This window comes from Sturnus vulgaris, chromosome 7, assembly GCF_052056855.1.
Source record: "Sturnus vulgaris isolate bStuVul1 chromosome 7, bStuVul1.hap1, whole genome shotgun sequence".
NCBI lineage: Eukaryota > Metazoa > Chordata > Aves > Passeriformes > Sturnidae > Sturnus > Sturnus vulgaris.
In genome coordinates, this window is record NC_142249.1 from 41,772,330 (window position 1) to 41,795,597 (window position 23,268).

General features: G+C 37.7%; 1 protein-coding gene across 17 annotated transcripts in view; it reads right to left on the reverse strand.

Annotated features, from left to right (window-relative positions):
- Positions 1-23,268, reverse strand: part of BAZ2B (bromodomain adjacent to zinc finger domain 2B) — a 110,022-nt gene that overhangs the window by 25,161 nt on the left and 61,593 nt on the right. For 7 of the 17 annotated variants that reach the window (XM_014890610.2, XM_088168484.1, XM_088168482.1 and 4 more), the window contains 15 exons: positions 22,387-22,785; positions 19,617-20,226; positions 18,179-18,475; positions 15,778-15,838; positions 15,146-15,254; positions 14,778-14,879; positions 9,947-10,157; positions 8,903-8,995; positions 8,730-8,791; positions 5,762-5,827; positions 4,974-5,039; positions 4,309-4,353; positions 4,026-4,058; positions 2,784-2,849; positions 190-330 (listed from right to left, as the gene is read on the reverse strand). In XM_014890610.2, the coding sequence (XP_014746096.2) occupies positions 190-330; positions 2,784-2,849; positions 4,026-4,058; positions 4,309-4,353; positions 4,974-5,039; positions 5,762-5,827; positions 8,730-8,791; positions 8,903-8,995; positions 9,947-10,157; positions 14,778-14,879; positions 15,146-15,254; positions 15,778-15,838; positions 18,179-18,475; positions 19,617-20,226; positions 22,387-22,785 (2,361 nt within the window). The remainder of the gene's footprint in view (positions 1-189; positions 331-2,783; positions 2,850-4,025; positions 4,059-4,308; positions 4,354-4,973; positions 5,040-5,761; positions 5,828-8,729; positions 8,792-8,902; positions 8,996-9,946; positions 10,158-14,777; positions 14,880-15,145; positions 15,255-15,777; positions 15,839-18,178; positions 18,476-19,616; positions 20,227-22,386; positions 22,786-23,268) is intronic. The other 10 variants (XM_088168480.1, XM_088168479.1, XM_088168492.1 and 7 more) reach the window with 6 other exon arrangements.

A 23,268-nucleotide genomic window follows, 5' to 3' on the forward strand; every position in this document is an offset into this window, starting at 1 on the left:
ATTAACTGAACATACGCTACTGTGTAGTGTTCCAGTATCTTGTATTTGTATATATTTCAAACAGTTCTCTAATTACCTCAATTAAAACTTGAATGCTTTGAGTGTGGCTGCAAGGAAGAAGTTATAGACAGAATTGTAAAATACACAAAAACAAGAAACAAGAAAGTAAGTCTATGTTGCTGTGATCACCTTCTGGTCTGCTAAGCACATATCTTCATTGGGCTTCTTTAGCTCCTTTGCCATTTCTAATTCCAATCTTCGCTGTTCCAGTTTACGTTCTTTATTTAATCTTTTTTCATCACGTTTCTCTTGCTTTAGCCGCTCTTTTTCCTTAAGAGAATTAAAAGGGAAAAAAATAAACCCTACATATTAAACTTACAAAGGAACAATCAAAGAATTTGAAAAGCACTATTTCTGTAACCTTAATAATCACCACATCAATTAAGGAACCTGTATTAAAGGGGAGGGGAAAACTAGAACAGAACCACTGGATTTGTAAGGCAATCTAAGATTCACTTTTTTCTCTCCTGTCCATGCAGACACAGGTTACAAGTATGTTTGCACAGGAAAACTCTTTGAAGTACCATTTAAGAAAACGACTTGAGTGAAAATATGGCAGAGAATTGCCACACAAAGAATCTGATTTTAAAAACTCTGCTGACACCTCCATATCCTTAATCTGCACGTGCTACAGCAGAGACCACTCAAGAAACCTCTCTGAACAATACATGGTTTTAAAAGTCCCATAATACATAAACTAGATATGAATACCCTATAAAACACAACTGATCTTTTCAAACACAGGCAGCTTCTGGCCTTGAATTACCATACACTTTGCATGCAACCTGAAACTGAACATGTCCTTTATGCCTTATATGCACAACAAGAACACACAAATCATCAAGTGAGAAGCCAAGCATCTATGATTAGTCTCTTCAATACCCTCCACAGTGGAGTCACATCAATACTACATCAGCTCTGTCTGTAACATGCCAAGACCGACTGAACCTGGAGCTCTCATGGCCTTTCTCATCCTCGGTGCCAGGGGTTCTGCTGCCACATGTTCAGCACCAATCCACTGTCCTCATGACACAACTCCCCACAAACCTCTTGCAACCACTATTGAGTGTAAAATGTATGGAATCTGCTGCATATCAACACCACCTGTTCAGAGCACAGAACCGTGCCTGTAAACAAACATACGTGTGTGTGTGCCACCACTGAAGAACATGATACAATATAAAGTTGAAGATGCTGTATGTGCTTTTCACCTGTGGACACAGAAGGGCTAAAGAACCAAGCCAAGATGCTTCCCATTAGTCAGAACCACTCTCTACTATTCTGTGAGTTTAAGAGGTCACTCTAGTCTCTTCCATTTACTACCACTGTATTTTGTAACAATGAGAAAATGGGCAAGACTAAGTCAGGGCTCAGCTGCATTTGTAGGTCAATATTAACCACTGACTTCTCTGTAGAGCTCTGGCAGGCCCCATGACTTTTTATTCTTCCTTTTGATTCTATACAGAGTATTACTGGACCTTTAACTAGGACTAGTCACTAGACTAGTGACACCTGTGGATAACCACTGTGAGTGCACAAAGATCATGACTTCTACTACTACAGTCCTTAGTGGACTTTATGCACGATCGAGTTTCACATTAGACACGAAGAACATGTTTGGAACAGTACATTTACACTGGCAGAAAAAAAAGCAGTGACATTCAGAACTACTCATCTGCCCACCTGCTTGCTGCTCTACAGCTATGTAAGCATCCTCTGTGCTGCCAGGACAGGGCCTCTTCATCTACACTGAGTTCGTAAGAGTCACCTTGTATGGAAAAATCACAATACACTAAAGCAGCACGCTAAATCCCCAACTTGATTTTAAAATGGGAAATGCCCTCAGATTTGCTGTTTGAAAACAGTGTATTGCCTTTTATCTTAGCCTATGCCAATGTCTCAAGGCCAACTGGCATTGCCTATAACTTGTTTTTGCCAATTTAAAACACTCTACGACAAAACAAGAGAAAACAAGAGACGTATATATGAATATTTATGTGGCAACACAGTAATTTACAGTTGTGATTAAAAATGAAAACTTTAGCTGCACTACGTTTCATAAATCTATTTAAAGTTTACTGGTTGAAATAAACACCTGTTCTATTTTTATTAGAGTAAGAATATAGTTAGATATTCTTAGTTAGTGGACCAGACTAAATGACCATTTAGTTTGGGATTCTGATTTCCAACAGTAGAATGGGTGCTTAGCATATAATCTTCCTCTATTTCCTTGCACTGAAGCATTATTCCGTTTTTCTTGGGTTTGGTCAGTCACTTCTAATGAAATTTGTAAATACATCCTAGAGAAAAGTTGCAACGATTTGCTTAACAACTACTTGCAATAATGATGGTTATCTTATTTCATTATCTTCATTACCTACACTTTATTTCAAAAAGTCTCAGAATATAGAAATACATAAAAAGTAAAACAAAAAGTAAATTAGTAACTGGGGTGGGGTAACTTTATTTCTGTTTTGTCTCAAAAACATCCAGAACTCTCAAAACTCAGCAATCTGTGACGTTGTTCAATCATCTCCCTCCAAGTAAAAAAGTTTCTTCTAAGTTCAAACAGAATTTCCTGTATTTCAATTTGTGCCTAATGCTTCTTGTCCTACTGCTGCAATGTACACAAATTATACATAACATAAAAAGACACTGCTTTTCTACAGATAACTGCAGAATGAAACCATGAAAACTTCAAACTTTCAGAGGTTAATACTCACCTCTGCTTTTTTACGTGCTTCCATGGCTTTCATAAGCATCATATGTTGTCTCCTCCGTTCTCGTTCCTATTGAAGCAAGTAATATTAGAACCAAACTAAACCACATTTCCAAATCAGTAAAAAAGCCGAGTAACAAATTTAGCATTAATAGACAAGTCACAGTAAATACTAAATATAGGACAAGAATGGCCAAGTCTGTGCATGTTTTAGTTCAGGTTTAGAAAGCAAATACAAGAACAATCAAAAGCAAAAAGGTAAAGCAATGAACATGGAGACAGTGTAAAAAAGAAGCATACAGATTTACTTATGGTCAGTTGTGATGCTCCTTCATAAGCTGGCAGAACAAAAAGCATAATGGTTGGCTGGAACAGGTCAGTTACCTTACATCTGCTATGATGGAACTTGCAATTTACTTCTTCAATAGCCAATTCAGCAGAAATTTTAAACTGGTCTTTTTCAAACATTGCAGATATTAACATTTTTGTAACCAAGCAACAAATTAACATGATTGATTTTATCAGCTCTAGATCAGCTTTAATCAAGCCAGTGGTGGTGCATCTATGTACGCAACAACACTTGCATTTACTGATGCCTGTCCCTCAGTAAATTATGTCAGGAGCTTCAAATGCATTAAGGATTCTAGGGCACTAAGTACAGGGATTTTGCCTTAACAGCTGGACAGCAAATCTTGGCCCCAATAAAGGCTATAGGAATTTTATCATCTGGTTTGGTAGGGTTAGGACTACATTCTAATATTTCATTGTGTACTTCTAACATTATGTATTTATTACCAGCTGAAACCTAATTTCCTCAGTATCTTACAAGGGGGAGACATCACCCTGATTTCTAAAACAGGTTAATTCAAATTGTATTTAAAATGTCTGGATTCATTCCCAGTGAAGGGGAGAAGACTTGCAGAGATCATCCAAGTGACTACCTATTAATTTTACATCAATCCCTGATTTTATATACTAGTCAAATTTTTACTGGGACATCAGTAACATAGATCCCTGGTTAAAAAACACATTTAGTTATTGCCACATTCAATTTATACACATGTTCAAGACATGTCTTTTTTTCCTTAACAGACAAGACAAGCAGATGTATGCAATGCACTGTGCTGTAAAGCCATGCAGCAGTATGTAATATGACAGCAGCCAGTGCTACATTTTATGCATTGCTATGACAACCATATCACAACCAAATCACAATGCGGTGTTAGATGTACAAAAATAAACATACCCATACCATATCTAGTCTATGCCTCTCCAACTCCTGGTAGAAAGAGTTGGCACAATATTATGAAACAGAAATCACAAAGTCATAAAACCAATTTATAATCCCCCAAAAGACCCCAATACCAAAGCAAAGCAAAAAATCGTAAGGTGAAAGAAAATCTGTGCAAGAATCAAACCCAGAAGTTTAAAAAGGGCATATTTTGAGGATTCCACCCCCCCATACAACTGAAAGTAGCAGCTGAGACAACTGGCATTCTGTCAGTGTGGTCAATCAAACTTATACCAACCTGGTGCTTCAGAAGAACAGCCTGCTGCCTTCTCATCTCTTTCTCCTTCAACAGAAGAACAAAAAGTGTATTTAAAACATCAATCAAAATTTTCTTATCAAATTGCACAGTTCTGCCACACTAAAACAGCACATCTAAGTTAAATCATCTGAGTTAGAATTTAACTCAGATGAAGAGACAAATACAGCATACATGACAGTAAGTCTGGTGAGTTGGGAGTTCCATGTTAGAACACACCTAGAATGCTGAAGCAGCAATAGAAGTGCTTATATACACACACACTCTTTTCCAGTATTTGAAAAAGTCTTGCATGCGTTACACCCTAGAAAAGACAATGCTTGCTGAGAAACAACATAGTTTTTCAATACAGTATGCTTAAAAGGATATTGTGAATAACGTTACTGCACAAACACTTTGTTCTGCAAACCACGGTAATGGCACATAAAGTACTGTCTCTATATATTTGTGTGTGTATGTCACACATACACAAACTCCTCTGTATATGCTTCATGCCTTTTTAGAACAACACATACATGTTATTATTTGCTGTCTCTATGTACAGCTTCATCACTGATGAACAGCCTCCCAAATTTATTGCTTTTATACATCAACATACTTTATGTACAATAACACAGTTATTCTTTTTGGAGCTCCTCCAAACTAACCTTTATTCGTTTTTCCGCTTCCAATAATTTGGCATTTGCTGCTTCTTCCTTCTTTTTCTTTTTTGCCTGTGCATGCAAAACAGGTAACACAACAGCACCATCACAACTTGAAAATAATCTGACTAGAAGCAAGGTTATGTACTTTTAAAAGTTAAGAACATCATCACTTATTGCATACATTGCAAGAAATCTCTGATGTAGCTTTTACAATCAATCAATTCACATTTCAGTTACTTTATAAAAATTAAACCAGAATTTCAAGTCCCACTCAAAATTGCTTCACCTGGCTATTCTAAGAAAGCAAGTGCACACAGAAACAATGTAAGTGGCGAAGAGATTACTATTCATTTTTATGTCAATGGAGACTTGAAAACTAGCAACCCATCTTTGCTAGTACACCAGCAAACCTGTTGAGTATACTCTAATACAGACATAGTATTTTTAAAGCCACTGCACTTCTTGTAGAGCAGAGCATTATATTGTTTCAATATCCTACTACTGCAAACTTGTTCTCTAACAAAGGAATTGCTCTGCTCTTAACTTAAGTACACAAGACTATTCTGATAGAAAATCGTGAGCCCAAGTGTGAATACTTGTAAGATTATAGATCACAGTTAGTGTTGATCTTAAAGGAAAAAGAACCTAAGACACATTTTTGAACTGGCCTTTAGAAATCAATGTTGTTAGAGCTGCCATACTTAGTTCCATTCCTAATTACTTGTGACTACTAAAGTACAACATTCTTTAAAATGGCAACAGAAAAATTACATTTGAGCCATTATTTTTACCTCTAAAATTTGCTGAGCTCGAAGTTCTTTCTCCATTCTAATTTGCTGGATTCGTTTAATTTTTTCCTACAAGAGTAAGAAAATTATTTCTTAAAAAAATACATAACAGAAATTTATTTTTACATTTGAAAAATGATAAAACTTATACATACTTTTTTGCTATTGAGTTTCACCCATTTTAGTCAACTGTTCCCACACGTTTAGAAATTTTACTAATATTAGATGTCTGGTATAACCCTGAAGGAAGCCACACCTAGTTATGCATGGGTGCTCATGTTTAAGTTGTCAACGTTTTTTGGGTTTTTTTAATACCTTCAAGAGGACCAGATTAATGACCAAGTAAGGAAGCTAGAGACTTCAAATTCCAGCGGACAATGGTGGAGGCTAGTTAGGAATGAAGAGAAGGGTGAGCTGTGCCATGAAACACATGATGTCCTGAAGTGATGTCCCTGAGCAGGAAAGAGCGAGCTCTGCCCGAGCACTGTTTGTGTCTCAGCCTCTCTCAGGCCAGGACACTCCCACGGGCAGTGCAGAGCTGAGCTCAGCAAAACCCAAAGCCCAAGCTCTGTCAGCCAGGAACATCCACATCATGCAACCTGGCTAACATCTCAGCTAGGTACACTTCAGTTTCTCCAGACTTTTAAAGCACTCAGGTAATCGATGCTAATTTTGGAAGCCTTAATACATAGTTTAGGGGATGGAATTGTATACATGCTGTAACAAAAGAAGTAATTGGAACAGGAACCATGGGTACTACAACACATTTAAGCATGTTTCATCATGGTGAGAAGAAAATGATCAAGTTATGCACTCCACAGATAGATGCTGGGCAACCATATTCTAATTTATTCTTCCTGATGAATTATTTCCTAAAATCTGAACCAAATCTTATCATTCTGATTGAGAAATGTAATCATTGCAAATTATTTCACACTACCTGTGCTGCCTAGCTTTGTCTGTTAAATTCGCTATTAAAAATTCACTAGCACATTATTTGAGATTTCATTATCTCAGAAGAGCTGACAGCCACAGTGACTATGAAGGACTATTTTGAAAAAAAGTGCATATATCCAGCTGAACTTGCTCTAAAGTTTTAAGACCAAAACCCAGACCATGGAATAGCCCTGCAGGCAGGGGGAAGCCTAGACCAGAAACTTGAAAAGGAGCTCAATGAACCTCTCAGGAACAGCAGACGCTTTCCCAACAGTGAGGGTAAAGCCCATCTGTAGAGAACACATTGTTTTCTTGTGAGCTAGCCTGAGACTCTTAGAACATGGACCACTCTAAAATTCTACTCTGTGCAGAACACGTAATTATGTATATACTTCATTGAAAAATAACTAAAACCAAAACCAAGCTCCTAAGAAAAGATAATAAAAAATATTTAACAGTAAAAGAGCGATCACAGATGAGAAAGACATACAAAGTTTTCTGACAAATAGAGCTCCAATCCATGAAGTCTTATAAACTCCATGCAAACCCTACCAGCTCCTTAAACTGTTGAGAAGTCCAACATAATACAACCTTATCAAGAAAATTAATTCAGACAGTGCTGAACTTTTTCCATCATGTGAAGCTCACAGCATGGACCTCAAATCTCTATTATCCCCCATTATACTTTAAAACAAAACAGTGGAAAGTTGAAAGCATGTGCTACACCCTCTCAACTCCATAAAGGTTAGAGTTAATACAGAACAAACTTTTCAGCAGAGATCACAATAGAGAACTATATCAGAGAGGAAGCACTCTGCACATTGAAACCGTGAGTTTTATCAGGTTACACATCAAGAAGGAATATGATGATCACAAACAAGGTCTGGATTTGATGTATTTGACAATTTAAAACTCCTTGCTTACTAGACACCTCAGAATGCAAGGACCACTTGACAATCATAGTGTGCTCCTTTTCTTTAACAAGTATGGGTTGCCTTGAGGAGTCGACACAGTGAAGCTGTCACGATCTACAAAAGTGCAAACTGGCTGAGGTAATGGGAGGGACATCTGGAAGTCACCTTGTCCCCACCCCCCTGCCCCAGAGGGGTCACCTAGAACCAGTTACCCAGGACCACATCCAGGCTGCTGTTGAAAATCTATGTGGGAGGCTCCACTGCTGGCTGACTCCCAACTTGCCATCAACCAGGACCCCCAGATCCCTTCCTGCTCTTCAGCCCCTCATTTCCCAATTTATGAACACAACCAGGCTTGCCATTAATACATTTTAAAAACTCTTTTCCATTGTCTCCCACATTTCTGGCAGCTCCAACTTCAACTGAGCTTTGGCCACATGAGTTTTGTCCCTACAGTGGCAAGCAGCATCTCTGTCTTCTTCCCATGTCACCCATGTCATTTACAGGCAAACTAATACTTAGTACTTTTTCCCAGTGTTGGGATGCTGAGATCATATACAGACATTGAGGAGCTGGGGCATGTCCAGAGAAGGGCAATAGATTTGGGGAAGGGGCTGGAGTGCCAGGAACAGCTGAGGGAGCTGGGAAAGCAGCTCAGCTCAGAAAAAAAGGAGGTTCAGAGGGACCTTCTTGCTTTCTTAAACTCCCTGACAGGTGGGTGCAGCCAAGTGAGGGTCAGGCTCTGCTTCCAGGGAACAAGAGACAGGACAAGAGGAAATGGCCTCAAATTGTACCAAGGGAGGTTTAACTTGGATATTAGGTAACATTTCTTCATGGAAAGGGTTGTCTATCTGGCACAGGCTGCCCAGGGCAGCAGTGGAGTCACTGTCCCTGCAGGGATTTGAAAATGGTGTTGATGTGGTACCTGGGGACATGGGTTAGTGGTGGATTGGACGGAGTTTAGAATTGTAAGTAATATACCCTGTGTGCTCTTTAGATTTAAAACATACACTTCGTAATCAGAATATTTACTAAGTATTTGAAATACTTACTTGAAATACACCTTACTGAATGATTTAAAACATCATTTAAAGAGCTCATTTAGCAATGGCATAGTTTACCTGTTGCTTCATTATCTTTATCTGCTCCTTTTGCTTTCGCTTTTCTTCAGCTGCCATTATAGCTAACAAACAAAAGCAAACAATATCAGCAGAACACGGCAAGAGACAGGTAACTTTCCATAAACACTTTTCAAAATAATCCCCTAGCATGCACAAACTTGCACAATACTTACCTTGCTGTTTTTTTGCTTCTTTGGCAGCTCGTGCTTGTTCCTGCTTCTGAAGCTTTCTCAGTAGCTTTATTTGTGCTGCTTGCCTAGCTATTTCTGTTACAAAAAGAAAATATTAATTCATTAATTCATTCAATAATGAATATTAATTCATTAATTCACTGTTCATAAAAACAGTGCTGTCCAACAATAAGGATACAATTCATGTTCCAGACATTCGTACATTGTAAAGAAAGAGCAAAAGGAGGATTTGATTTGCACACACTGGCATTTACAAAATGTTTCTATGAACCATCATTAATGGCACATCGTGTATCAGTAAGTGCATCAACAATGCAAATGAACATGGATACTTTCTACATAAAGTAAATAATGGTTTTGGAGGAAAAAATATTTATTAAGTGACAGAAATGTGCCAATAATGCTGGTTCATTTTAAAACCATTTTCTTCCTTCTTTTTAAAACAGAAAACATTGTTTCAAAACAACTAAATCAACGTATTATTCAGAAAGCATGGAATTAGTTTTCCTTAGAAGTCACCTCATGTAATTATGTAATCCTTTTTTAACAATGAAGCAGAGCACACTCTTTCTTTGGCTACCTAAAGTCAGCCATTCTTATGTCTCCTGAAGCATTCTACTACTCTGTGACAGCATTTCTGAGATTTGAATTAAGTGCTTATGGACAGACTGATAGAACACAGCTGTAGGAAGGATTTTCTGGAGGTTGAATTCAGCTTGCTCTTCAAAGGACTGAGGTCCAGGATCTGCATGACAGAATTCCCCAAAACACCATCAGCTTCTTGTGCAGAAACGACAGAGCGAGCTTTCAGACATGTCTGTATCCATGCACTTCCTTCTTTAAACCTATCTACTGATGAACTATTTACTGATCTTCAAAAAGTCTTCGGTAAGAGCATGTAACAAATATCCAAAATAAAATGCTGTATACTAATATCATAGTGAGACAAATCACTCTCCTATAGGAAAAACATTAATTCTTTATATAGACACTGTCTCTTTGTGGAAATATGAACAGAGTTCTTACCTTGAGCCTGGAGCTTTCTCAGCAGCTTTGTGTCGGCGCTGTCCAGAAGTTCCCCGCTCCCGACGTTGGGAGGGCGGCCCTTGCGGCGCCTGCTCCTCGGCTCCTCCCTGCACTGCTGCCTCTCGGGGTTTGGGGGGCGTCCCCTGCGCCCCTCCATAGCTCTGATCCGGGGAATGACTTCCTCCTCCTTCAGAAGACACCACTGCACACCCTTTCAATTGACACAGTTCACAGAGAGCTATTACAAACACACACTAAAGCAACCCGAAATCTAAGATGAGTTGTAGATATGAAATATGCAAGGGCTGTGACGTATTATTTGGGCAGGACAATTTCTTGATGAAGCACAGAAGCGATGTATTGAGAGACTATCACCAAGAACTTTTGTCAATTCTACCACTAGGAAGGATTTTGAAGACTATTCAAGGATATACTAAGTTTCTACCCAGTAGATAAGCCATTACTGTGTTATTTTTAATTATTTCCTATCAAATCACACTGTTCAACCCTATCTAAAAGGCAAAACAGATTCTTCCTTATTATATAAACTCAGTAATAAGTATTCTGTTTTCCCATAATCCACTGCTCAACATGAATGAAAAAATGTGTGAAGCTATGAGGTGCTGTCTTCTGACAGAGCATGTTTACAGAAATTCTGGCATACATAACAAAGGCAGTAATGCATTTTCAAATATTGCTTTTGAGTGTTGTAGAGCTCAACAACTGAGCTGAAAAAACACAGATGCATTTTAATCTTCAAGTTTTAGTTAGTATAACTGAGTTCTCCCCTCATTCACTGCAAAACAGTTTTCTGCATCAACTTGAACCAATGAAAAGTAAGTTCTAATCATCCACGTACCTAAAGTTACCTGAATTTTATTCCCTAACCAAACAAAGCACACATGTATTTTCTGGCATCATGAAAGCAGATTCTAAAATACTTTGTTAATAAAAACACTCAATCTTCATGAAGGAATTGCTTTACTTTAACTGGTTACTAAAAAGTAGAGTTTATTGCCTCTACTGCGCAGAAAAGGAGCACCCTTTAGATGGCCCTGTTTAACTGAACACCAGTATTTCAAAATGTTAACATCTTTTACCATTTCTGCAAGTTTTTGAGAAATGCAGGGAAAAAACTGCAAGCAAAGCATCCTTCAGGACTTCTTTGCAACTTGCCCAAAATAGGTTTGTGACAAACATCAGTTCAGGAAAAAAAATATTTGGAATACTTTAGTTTTCACATTTATATGTACATAAACCCAAAAATCCAGTTTACTGTACCACAACATAAGTGATTTTTGCTTATTTCGGTAATTTGTCTTTTAATTATTTCTGCTCATTCTTCACAATTACAAAGGTTTTGCATAACTTCAGCAAAAGAAATGGCAATTTGTTAATGAGAAATTCATATTTCATGTTATCAGTATCTGCAAAGATACTTTTCTAAAATCTGAATCATTCCCAGTGAAGACCATCCCCAGAGTACAAGTCACACTAGGTTTGCACACATTCCAAAGGGCTTTGTTATTGTGTTCTGAAATGCACTGTTCAGAACCAAGATCATATCATTAATGTGTACCACATCATCATGCACCACCCCTAAGGACTTTGTAATCCAAAATATTCACCTCTACCACTTGACTAGAAGTTAATTCTCTTATTATCTTGAAGAGTACTACTTAAGTGTAGCTTAACTTTTGTTAAAACTTTTTGTAAAAACTTTTGTTTTTCTGCCTAGTTCTTGAATTGCAGTTTATCACAGGTTCAGTTTATTGAGGTAGTTTTAATACTTGTACTTACTACCTACACCAACTTCCAACCTAGAAAACCTAATCTCATAAGATGTACGTGCCAGGAGAGGCAAAACAGAAATCACAGAAAAGGAGGAGAAGCAACCATCGTTCAAAAAGTACCTTAGAACAGCAATGGAGATTGCTCTTGCCCTGTATTTGTATTTTCTGCAGTTAATGATACCAACGATCATAAATACACATCACAGAAAAGTAAGAGGTCTACCAGATCATTAGTGCTAGAGACCATGCTGGGTTTTACATTATCCTAATGCTGCCTAAAAGAGAAACTAGAGGTCATCAAATGAAGTGAACAATGTCTCAGTAAGAAAAAGGAACAGGTGTTTCAAGGGATGAGAGAAGACTGTTTATGTCCAGTGAAAGGGCAGTGTGGATGCACAATTTTCCACAAGTTTAAGAGAGGACAAGACAAAAATAGTCCAGAAAGAAGCCACTGAGGGCTAAGCAAGATTTGATTGACCACCTACATTTTGGGCTCAAACAACTTTTAAAAATCTAACACAAAATACATTTTTATTAAAGGAATGTACTGTCTGATACTCTGGGGTTTTGATATTTCAAAGATAAAATATAGGGGCTGTGCCCTAACATAGGAGAATCACAGGCTTCCATAAAATCAAAGCCTTGCCACTCAAACATTAGAGAAAAAATGGGAATAACACTGTGAAATGTTGTGTTATTGTTCAAACTAATCAAAATAATAATTTTATTTAATTTCTCACCTTCAAGCATCTACCATGTACCACAGTACTGTGCTGCCATCAGGACATTTGCCAAAAAGACACCAGATAACCATGCATGAAAGCAGAATCAAGTTCAAATCCTGTTAACCAAGCTAATGAACAAAACTATAGGCACTTTGCAAGAAGCAAAAATCCACCTAAATTTCAGATTTAGTAAAGTTAACAACATAGCTTTCCAAACTGAATAGCAGAACTCAGACTAGGACAGACTCCTGTACGTATTAGTTAAACTCATGAGGACACATGTTTATTCCATCACCTCAAATTACATTCATACTTATCTTCCTAAATCACAGCAGTTGAAACCTTCCAGGTCCAGTCACTGAATTTTCACAATTGTCATTCTAATCGTACTCCTTTGTGGCCCACTTCTGCCAGATATGCTTCTTTTACAGCATTCAAAACCACTTGGAATAACCCATAATATTTGGTGGTTTGCATACCACAAGAGAGAAACACAGGCACTAACACAAGTAGGTAATCCATGTACTTTTGGCTTCCAATAGATAAATTTTTAATAATACTGATTTAGCCTTAAGATAATTTTCTTTACATCTTGTTTCGTCTCAGAGCTGTGTGTGAAACTTAGCCCAGCACATGTTGCATGTCTCAAAAGATGACAGAAATGTATAATGAAGGAAGAATAATCACTAAAGGCTATACAGAATAATTGAAATTACTCCGAAAGCAGAAATAAAAATTCTGAAATTACATCCAGACATCCATGAAGATACGATTATCATATGTTATTTTGAATCTTCATGATTCAAAAAACTTTAATAAAGAGGGTGCAAGCTCCTTTTATAGAGTATCAGTACCACACACTGTTTCACCTGGCAATATTATCAGCCTGAGTGTAGCTCCACTGTTTTGTAACTTCTCATTCACACATAAAATGTAAACACACCTTAGCACATCTGACACAGCTGCCCTCAGTGTCTTTTTCTAGTAAGAAAACTTCTCTTTTGTCTACCCAAGTCTCAGTGGAACCTATCAAAAATCACATCAGTACAAAGTTCCATGGTGATATGTACAGCAAACTAACATTCGCACTGCCAGTCTTGCCTGTAGAAATCTGCCCCTCACACTGCCTTCATGCTCAAGTTTTATACAACTATACAACAGGGCAAACTGAAAATCAACTAAACGGAGAAGACAGATAAAACTAAAGAAGAGGACAAGACTAATGAATAATACAGGCAACAGACACAAAAAAGGGAACAGGGCAAAAAGAGAGCAGATAGCCTGCCATTACATTACATCACAATAAAATGAATTATTTCAGTCAAGACATGCAGGTACATAATGAAGTTAATAATTAAAGGAACTTGCAACTGTTGAATGCCAAACATTAAGCAAGTTTAACAATGTTTTAGTCTGTAAGCCAGGAAGCACCACCTAGAAGTAGCTGCTTACCATGAATTCAGTCTTTAATGCTTTCAAATCTACACCACACAAATATTACATATTTCTACAAGGTATTGCAGGAACATAAGGCTAAACTCGAGCCTGAACTCAAGCCTGTTGAGAGCTAGTAACATGTTCATGTTATCCTTTAAAGAAGCGAATATCTCCACTGAGAAAAGTCCAAAAATTTTCGTGCACATCCTGGAGAAATGGCAACATGGCCAAAACACAGTAACACAGCATGGCACAAACACAATAACAATTTGCTTAAAATTTTGGTTTTACTTATCCTGGTGTGGTTTATCTATACACCATCTAACAATTTCACCACTGAAAAGCATAACTGGTATAGTTCTGCATCCCCCTCTTATAGAGTGTCACACTTGAGGATGCTCAGACAGTATTCTTGATACAGGAGACACTTGTATATAAACATGCAATTTACATATATATATAAACACACACATTAACACGTACACATGCACAGGAACAGTGGGATTTAACATCTACACGTAAATTACTATTGATATGAGGCTGTATACAATAAAAGAAGAAACAAAGTTTTAAGTCAGAAATACCTGAATGCTGAAATAAAATACATAGCTCTTAGTTTTCAAACTAGACCAAGCAAGGCTCAGAGCTGATCATTAAAGCACCCTCGGAGCAAAGCCACTGAAGGGAGAGGTTCTCAACCCAGCCCAGCATGAAGCTCTCCACCTCTCAATCTAACTACTGTTAAGAACACGTGCAGCTTTTAGAAATCATTAGCTAAAACCAGGTAATGCTTCAGATCGTAGCAAAAATTACTTCACCTAAACTTAAGTTAATGCTCCTCGGATCAAAAACTTTTACTTTTTAAAAAGTGGATACCTGCGGTCCATCTCTGGCTTCATAGAAGTCACCCACTCCTATTTTTGCACTGAAGCTGAAATTGTCCCTTGAGATATCCATTATTCCATTTCTGCTGAGATACTGAAAAAATCACATATTTTTCCACTTCAGCTTGCAAATAATTACAACCCAGCTTTGATGTACAGCTAACTTGGTGAGTGTAACGTTTGGCATATTCTGTCAAAGGGATACATACTTAAAAGACATCAAATCAGTAACAGACTGAGATATATTACACCTCATATCACAGAAAATAAGTATCTCTACTGGAGAGAAAAAAATTACATATTTTAATTGCAAGCATGCTTACTACCATTAGAACACAGAAGTTAAAAAAATTAACGTACCTTTACTACTTCAGGATACTGTCTCAGCTTCTTTCCACAAGGTGCAAAATAAGCTACTTCTCCTTGAAGACGACCACCAAAGTTTCTTATTCGGGTTTCTCTTTGCCAGCTAGAGTAATATGAAATAGTTGCACACAACAATACACTTTTTAAAAAACAAGCATTTTGTGTCAATTTAAGAATTCTACAAAAAAAAAAGGAAGAAGAAAATGTGACTAGAGTATCATAAAGAGACAAAACCAGAAAATTTTATCATGTAGATTGTCCAACCTGACTAAATATATGAATTTATTTATATCAAGTGACTTGCATATTTAAACAGCCTAGAACTACACATCAGGGAGTTATTTGGAGTCTATATCTGCTCGGATCATTAGGACTAATTTCCAAAGTAGAACTAAGAGATGGGTCATGTTTGCAAATGAGAAAATTTAATGCACAAAAATTAACGCATGAAATATGCTGACAGTTTTCAAAGAGATCCACAGTCACTGGGAGTCAGAAATCTAAATCGTTGAAGTCCTTTCCTTATTATTGTTCAGCCTCAAGATTTTTTAAACTCATTTCTTTACCAGGAGCTTTTTGAAGGCATGATCTCCCTTTAAGGAAAGTCAGGTGTACACGTAACGTACCCATAATCGAGAGGAACACGCAGCTCCCGTTCGTCTGCTACTCTTCGTCTTTTCGAAATGCCTGAAACAGAATCTCTGATTAATACCTAACAGAACTTACAGAAGAAAACACGTTGCTAAAATGTACTTTTAATGTTTCTATCCCCAAAACTAAAGAGAATTGTTTTTTCATTCTCCCCATTATGTACTCAATTACCAAGAATACTAATATAAGTGTTCTTCTGAAATACATTTTCCTCCCAGTTTCCTCATCCTCTGAAATTCTAAATAGAAAACCTAACTATCCCATACCTATCTGCTTGTCCTGTTTAGGGCTCTCAAATATTGCTAATTTAACTCCTTGCACACTTGATTTTCTAGACAAGACCATATATAATATTTTTTCAGTAAAGAAGATGCAAATAAAAACACACTTTAAAGACCAAAAGATAAATACTTAAAGGTACTCTAATAGGTTTAGTCTTCCTAAAGCACATTCTATAGACTGCAGTCAAATGCCAAATGCAGAGAATTTTCAGAACTACTTCAGCTTTTCCCAGTTCAAACAGGTGTTGTGTTTGGTGCTTGTCAGGCAGCTGAATCAATAATATCCAAGACAACCTGGGGTTGTCACAACCCCACGACCCTGGGGTTTTTTAGTGTGAAAGGCTTTCCTTGGGCCTCTCAGACAGCCACAGCACATGAACTATGCACTTCTCAAAAAGGCAGCTTAGACCTTCTGTCAAGAATGTGACACCTGTGCTCCCTGGAGCAGCTGTGAGTAGGGGCTGTCTCAGGCTGAGCCTGGCACACGCAGCCTCTCACACCAGCAGTGTCCCCACAGCTGCCACGGGAGCTGCCAGCAGCTCCTTCCAGAGCCTCTGAAGAGACCCCTGGGAAAAGCACCGAGGAAATGCTGTGCTCACACCCCAAAATTTAGACACAGGTCGGCACTCTTAACCTAACATGAAAAGACTACTGCTCATAGTGCAGGGAGAGAGGCTGCTTCTCCAAATGTAAGTGCAGTGAAAAGTCCAGTGCAAAACAGATACAGAAAAGAGACCACGAGACTCCTTCCATGACCTACCAACTCTAGGTAAAAGGTTCACATAAGTATTTTTGTTGTATTATGTTGATTCTTATAAGGTGATTCTTAGGTGTTTATTATTATACGTAAAGCAAGGACAGAAAACTTAATTATTTTACCTCCTATCCTACTCCTGTAAATAGAAAAATCTGCTATCAGACTTTTCAAAGCATTACAAATCAACACAGATTCCTGAGAAAAACATTATCTCTTTAGTTTATCCATTTGGATTACTCCTAATTCATGTGAAATCTTTCATAAACTGCAAAGTTAACAAGCCTGTTTCTGGGATAAATATTAGATAGATCACATTATACTGCTTCAAAGCTAATGCCCTTGTATGACATGGAATGAAGCTTCTATTCCACTGAATCCAAATATAAAAACCTATTTATTATAAGCAGATGTTCCCATTTTAAAACCTACTTACGTGCACGTTAATAAATATCAAGTCTCTAATTCAAAGTAGGAAATACATGATTTCATTTCATTCTTACCATGCAACTTAAGAAGTATGACTTTCAAAAATGCATTCTTTACTGTAGCCATAGTAATTACTGAATCTTACAAATTAAGTCACCAAATGAAGGATTATAAACACTACATCATAGCAGGCAAATGCTAAATGTACTTTCCATTAACTTTTAAAAAATAAATCCTTGCGCATAAATTCTATAAATTCCATAAATTCTACTGAGAATTTTGAAAGAACTAATAGAAGATTATGTTCTAACAAAATATGTTTACGAAGTTTGTCAAGGAAGGGGCAAAAATTGAGGATTCAGAACACAAAACAGAACATACAGAAATCAGAAGTAAGAATAACTAGTTTAGAATAAAATGGAGAATTCCAAAGACTTAACAATGAAGTTTTAATGCAATAAATATAAATTCTGGATATTTAATTCTACCTTCTCTCAAATAATTACACGAGTTAAAATGCCCTGGTCTAAGTATAATGTTCTAGTCTGGAGAACTTGCAATTTGGCTGACAGATCTTAATGACTGCTGCAAACACCCATGAAAAGATCACAGAGTCACCCAACAGCCAAAGTCAGAAGGGACGTCCAAAGACACCTGGTCCAGCCTTCCTTGGGAAAGGAAGCTTTGCCAAGATCATCTTGCACCCTGACCAACCAACTGGCATCTGAAAACCTCAAGTGAGGGGGACTCTGCCACATCCCTGGGGTAGCTGCCCAGTGAATCACTGCTTTTAGGGTAAAAACCTTCTTGAGCTGTCACTTGATACCAGCACCTGGACTATTTTTTCAACTACTTTTACAACACATGGACATTAGCTATCACACAGTAGTACAAGAGAAGACAGTGAGATACCACAGTGTGTACTTGGTGTGAGGCTGGAGGCTCCTGTCCCGAGGAACACTGCAGGCTGGGACTCGGCACATAAGGCAGCCGGTGCCGAGCTCGACGTCTTTCCTACTTGGAGATTAAGCGGGGTGGAATGAGCTGTAAGACCAATGGAAGAGCTCTTCACAGAGGATGAAGTTTTATTCAGTGTCAGGGGGTTTTTTTCTCCCTCAGTGTCCGTATCTGATTCATCTTGGTCTTTATCATCCTCATCATCTTCTTCCTCAGACCCTTCAGTATCTGACTCAGAATTACTGTCAGACTCTGTTTAAAGAAAGTGTGGCAAAAGGCACATTATGACTTGGAAACTACTGGCAAGTACATTAATGTCCTGATACTTGCAAAATCTTTTATTATAAACGCTTTTCTAACAACATCTCCTGAGTATCAATAGGAGGTTCTAATTAACTACCTAAACTTTAAATTACTATAGGTAAGACAGCATTAAATAATTCCGCATGATAATACACAGTTCTTTTGAATGGAAAGAGATGAGTGACAGAAGCTGCAGTATTTCAAGACTGTTTATCCCAAAATGAGCTACAGCTAAATCATCCCATGAGCCTGGCAGCAGCTGGGCACTACCCCAGGAAGGGCATTTCATGGGTGTGACATCCACTGCGAAGAGCAAAACAACAGAACTGGATACAGGCTGAGAGGTGTTGGAATCAAAAGTATGGCAATCTGGGCAAAAGAAGAATCAAGGACAGCCAGGGTAAGGAACTAAAGGTGAGATACAATCCTGAGATAAAAGATTAGTACAGGGTTTGGGGATGAGAGGGGGAAGTGAATGATGAAGGTGGAGGCTGGACACAATGGGTATCAGCACACTGGACAAAGCAGTGACTGAATTCAGTCAACTCTTTAAACAGGCCTTGTCATTCCAAATTGCATAGCCTGGTCTGCAGCCCTTAAAACTGTCCAGTTACTTGCTCATGGGCTGCTGTGCTCCTGAATGAGGCACAGAAACACGGTTTTCTAGCCACTCATGAAAACTTGAAGGCCCTTGTTTAGTCTCCCTCTGGTTAGGAAACCTGTTTTGCAGCTGGTCTCTGCCAGAATCATTAACCATCAATCAACCTTAATGTCAAGCCCTTCCTGAGCACTTTGTCACATCAAGCTACAGGCTGGGTGACTTATGTGGAGGGCAAGTCTCTTGACAGCCTTTCAAAAAGGCTAAGGAGCCACTTTACAAGGACAGCTGGCCAAGAACACCCCAAACATGATTTTTGGACGTGACACAATGGAGAATGTGGACACATGCTAATTTCAAGGATATGTGTAGTGCACTGTGTGGGCCAGGCTAGTCCAGTATTTCCTGCCCCTATTTTAAAATACGGTGGGAAATGCATGTTTCCAAAATGCAAAAAATTTTCTGCTTTTCCTATTAAAAAGGTTATACCACCTGATTGGCTATCATCAGAATCATCTTCTTCATCGTCCTCATCTTCATCTTCATCATCATCATCATCATCATTTGAGTCATCAGAGTCTTTACTGCTGGGGGCATCTGAGTCTACCCCTCTGAACTGCTCCACCACCAGTTTTGCAGAATGAAGGCGGTGTTGTGGTTTTACTGCATTTACTGCATTATTGCTGACTGCTTTATCCTTTCCTGAACCAGGTAACACAGGAGAGGTAGAGGGCACAGCAGCTGTCCGGGTACCAGTTGTCTTTTTCCCACTTGCACTCAAGTTTATTGGCAAAGAAAAGGGGGCACTACTAGCAATGGCTGCACTGTCACTGATCTTGCTCTGGGGTTTCGCTTTCGTAGTGAGCGCAAGCGGAGCCTCCTGGATGACGCTCTGAATAACTCCATTGGGTTGGTGATTACCTAAAAGGGCATTTGTCAGGAATGGGTTAGAATGGTTGTTTTCCAAGGATGTGAGTTTTTGATGAGCTGGTGAACCAGATGTTGGCTTGGGACTTGACAAAGCTGCGATAACCTTCTTCAGGCTCTTAGACGATTCCTGTTTCTTTAGCTGTGCTGCTGGGAATGTCTGTTTATATTGTTCCTAAAGAAATAAGAAGACACAGGAATAAAATGTGGAGGCGTTTGTTTGGCTTTCTTTGGAATTCAGGCAGGTGAGCTCTAAGAAATTTTAAACATCTGCTAAGCCATTTTTAGAAAGTCAAATGCAGATACTAGGTTGAACAGAAGAGATGAGTAACTACTAGTTACACAAGTCTTGCATGATTTTTTCACTGTAAATCAAGTAGGGAAAGACAAATTGAACTCAAGATGAAGTTAATTCCAATTATGTAGGGAAGCTTTCTCACCTGCTACAATGCTCTAGACAGAGACTTTCATAAAGGTATTAATCATTCTGAAAAAAGCCATTTTTAGAAAGATACTTACTACTCTTGTGTACCAGCACAGGAAACCCTTTTATTACTTAATTTAGTGTATAAAAATCCCATTAGTGAATGTACAGTTACCTTTAATAATGTGTTCACTTTAAAGCACCGGGCAAATACAACACACTAATGGCCACAATACTAAAAAACCAATAGAGGACTTTGGTGCAGAAAAATTTTATTTACAAAAGTGAGGGAAAAGATATTACTCAGAAATGCTGTGATATGTTAATTGTTTAACTGAAAGAGTAGTACTTAAAATTCTTCCATATAAAACATGGTAATAACTCAAAAGTACATGCAATGCTTACAGTGTCTTTAGTCTAAAGATTCTTGCAAAGAAAAAAACCCACATCTACTTCAATAGAAAATATAATAAAATGGATAAAGATGGTACAGTTTAAAATCAATTTTTAAAAATTACGTCAAACACAATACATTCCTGGAAGTCACTAACATTTAAAACTGAATACAAAATTATGAAGATCTTTAAAATAAATATTCACACAGTGTGGACCTCCAGTAAAAGTTTTAGAGAAATCAAACCATTAAATGTGTGATCTATCACCAGCTAAAGACTTGTAACCTAAATTTGAAAGCAGAAGCCTCTTTTAAAAGTAAAGATGTGTGTTCTTATAATTTATTTAGCTACTCCTGGTAAGTGACAACCGTATTTGAATTTTACCAAGTAACAGGAGATTGGAAAGGAAAAACTGTTTTTAATCTTCTAGTCTAGCAATAAAAATTAAGTATTTTCAGTCCTCATTGACAGCCTGTGAGTTAGCTGTGACTCCTCATCGAGGATTACTACTCCCAAATACCACGTAGTTTAAAACAAAATTTGAAAAAATAAAATAATAACAATAATGACAGTTGCCTTGGTAAATGTTTTTGTATTGTATTTTTATATTTTATTTTTATATTTCTTTCTGTATATATGCTAAGCCTCAGTGTTTGTAAAATGCCAGATTTTTATTCTATTCTAATCCCCATTTAAATTTCACTGAATAGAAAATTCATCAGCAGTCACCTTAATCACCATTAACAAAATAAAGAAACAGAAGATCTAAAAATTTCAGAAGCCACAGAACTGTTAAGACAGAAACATAAACTTATTGTACAGTCCTGACCAGTAAAAAGGAAAATAAATTGAGGGAGGGTGCCCCTGGATCCTTGGCAGTGTCCCAGGTTGGACCCTGGGGCTGGGACACCCTGGGACAGTGGGAGGTGTCTCTGCCGTGGCAGGGTGGAACAGGGTAGAGCTTTAAGGTTCTTTCCAACACAAAAAAAATACTCAAATGGCCATACTGAGTTTTTACAGCTATCAATGCATAAATACCTGTCTTTAAAGAGCAAACAAAACTTAACATTAATTACACTGAGCATTTTTTTAATGGCTTTCAGCTTCTTTGTTAAAAATCATGGTTGAAATAGGTGATTCCAATTACTTTGACTTGAAACTATCCAGCTTGAAAGAAAGTGAAGCCATGCTTACATACTAGATAGTGAAGAATTAAATCAGCATTTTGACTGAATCTAGAAGCACAGGAAAAATATCCAGGCCACACAATTTACCCATGAGTACTTTTCTTATTTTTATAGTGATTTCAGGTGCACATTGTCCTTAACAGACGCAAGACCCACAAAATCTAGCTCATTTACACCATTCAGAAATCCAGATCAACTCTAAAAACACATAAACTCCCATGATTATGAAAATAGATATAATTTTAATACACTCTAAGAGCTTGATGGCACAGTGCTAGATCTTTTTAAGCAGATGGCACAGGTTATAACTAATCAAAAACTTCACTCACCCGTTTAGATCTAACATCGCTGGTCAATGTGAGAGATTCTTCAGAGGTATTTTTATTCCCTGCTTTAAGTAGATCAGAGGAAGGAACTATGAGTTTTAAATAGGTCTCCTTTTTGGCTTCATGTACCAAAGACAAAGGTTTCACATTAGGAACCAATCCCGTAGACTGTATTACACTTGTGTGTTTGTTCACAGATTCCTCCTTTGCCTGAGAGCTTTGAAAAATAAACGGAAGCTGCTGTGACAAAACCTGAGGCTGCTTCTGCTGGGACTGGAATGATGAGTGAGTCTGGGAATCAGACACAAGAGGTATCTGCTGGTGTGTTCTTTTTTCTTGAGACTTTTCCTTTGATTTCTGTCCATCGGTTTTCGTATCTGTTACACCACTATGCATTAGCACCTGCAAAATATTTATTTTTGACTGTTCGTTACAGAAGTTAAAGATCCTTTTAAAAAGGTTAAACATATGATCAGTCTCCATGAAACAATTACACTAGTCTTAGCAGACAATGAAAAATAATAATTTTTTAATGGGTCCTGAAATACACTTCTTGTTCATTTTCGGCTTTTTCCCACAGATAGATTCAGCATGTGACGACATTTACTAGTGAAGGAGTATTAAACCATGGTTGTTCTTAAATGTATTTCTGATCGCAAACCTAACAGGATACCAAAGATTCCAACCTTGTTGTTCTACTACTAGGGAAAACTAGCCACTCTACTTGGAAAAAAGCAACTTCCAAAGCAATATCCACAATGGTAAATTTTCAATTCACTACCTGCAGACAGTACTTAATTTTTTTATATTTCCTACTTTATAACAAAAATAACAGTCTACCAACTATAAACTCCTAGCCTGTAAAGAACAGCAATATACAGACAC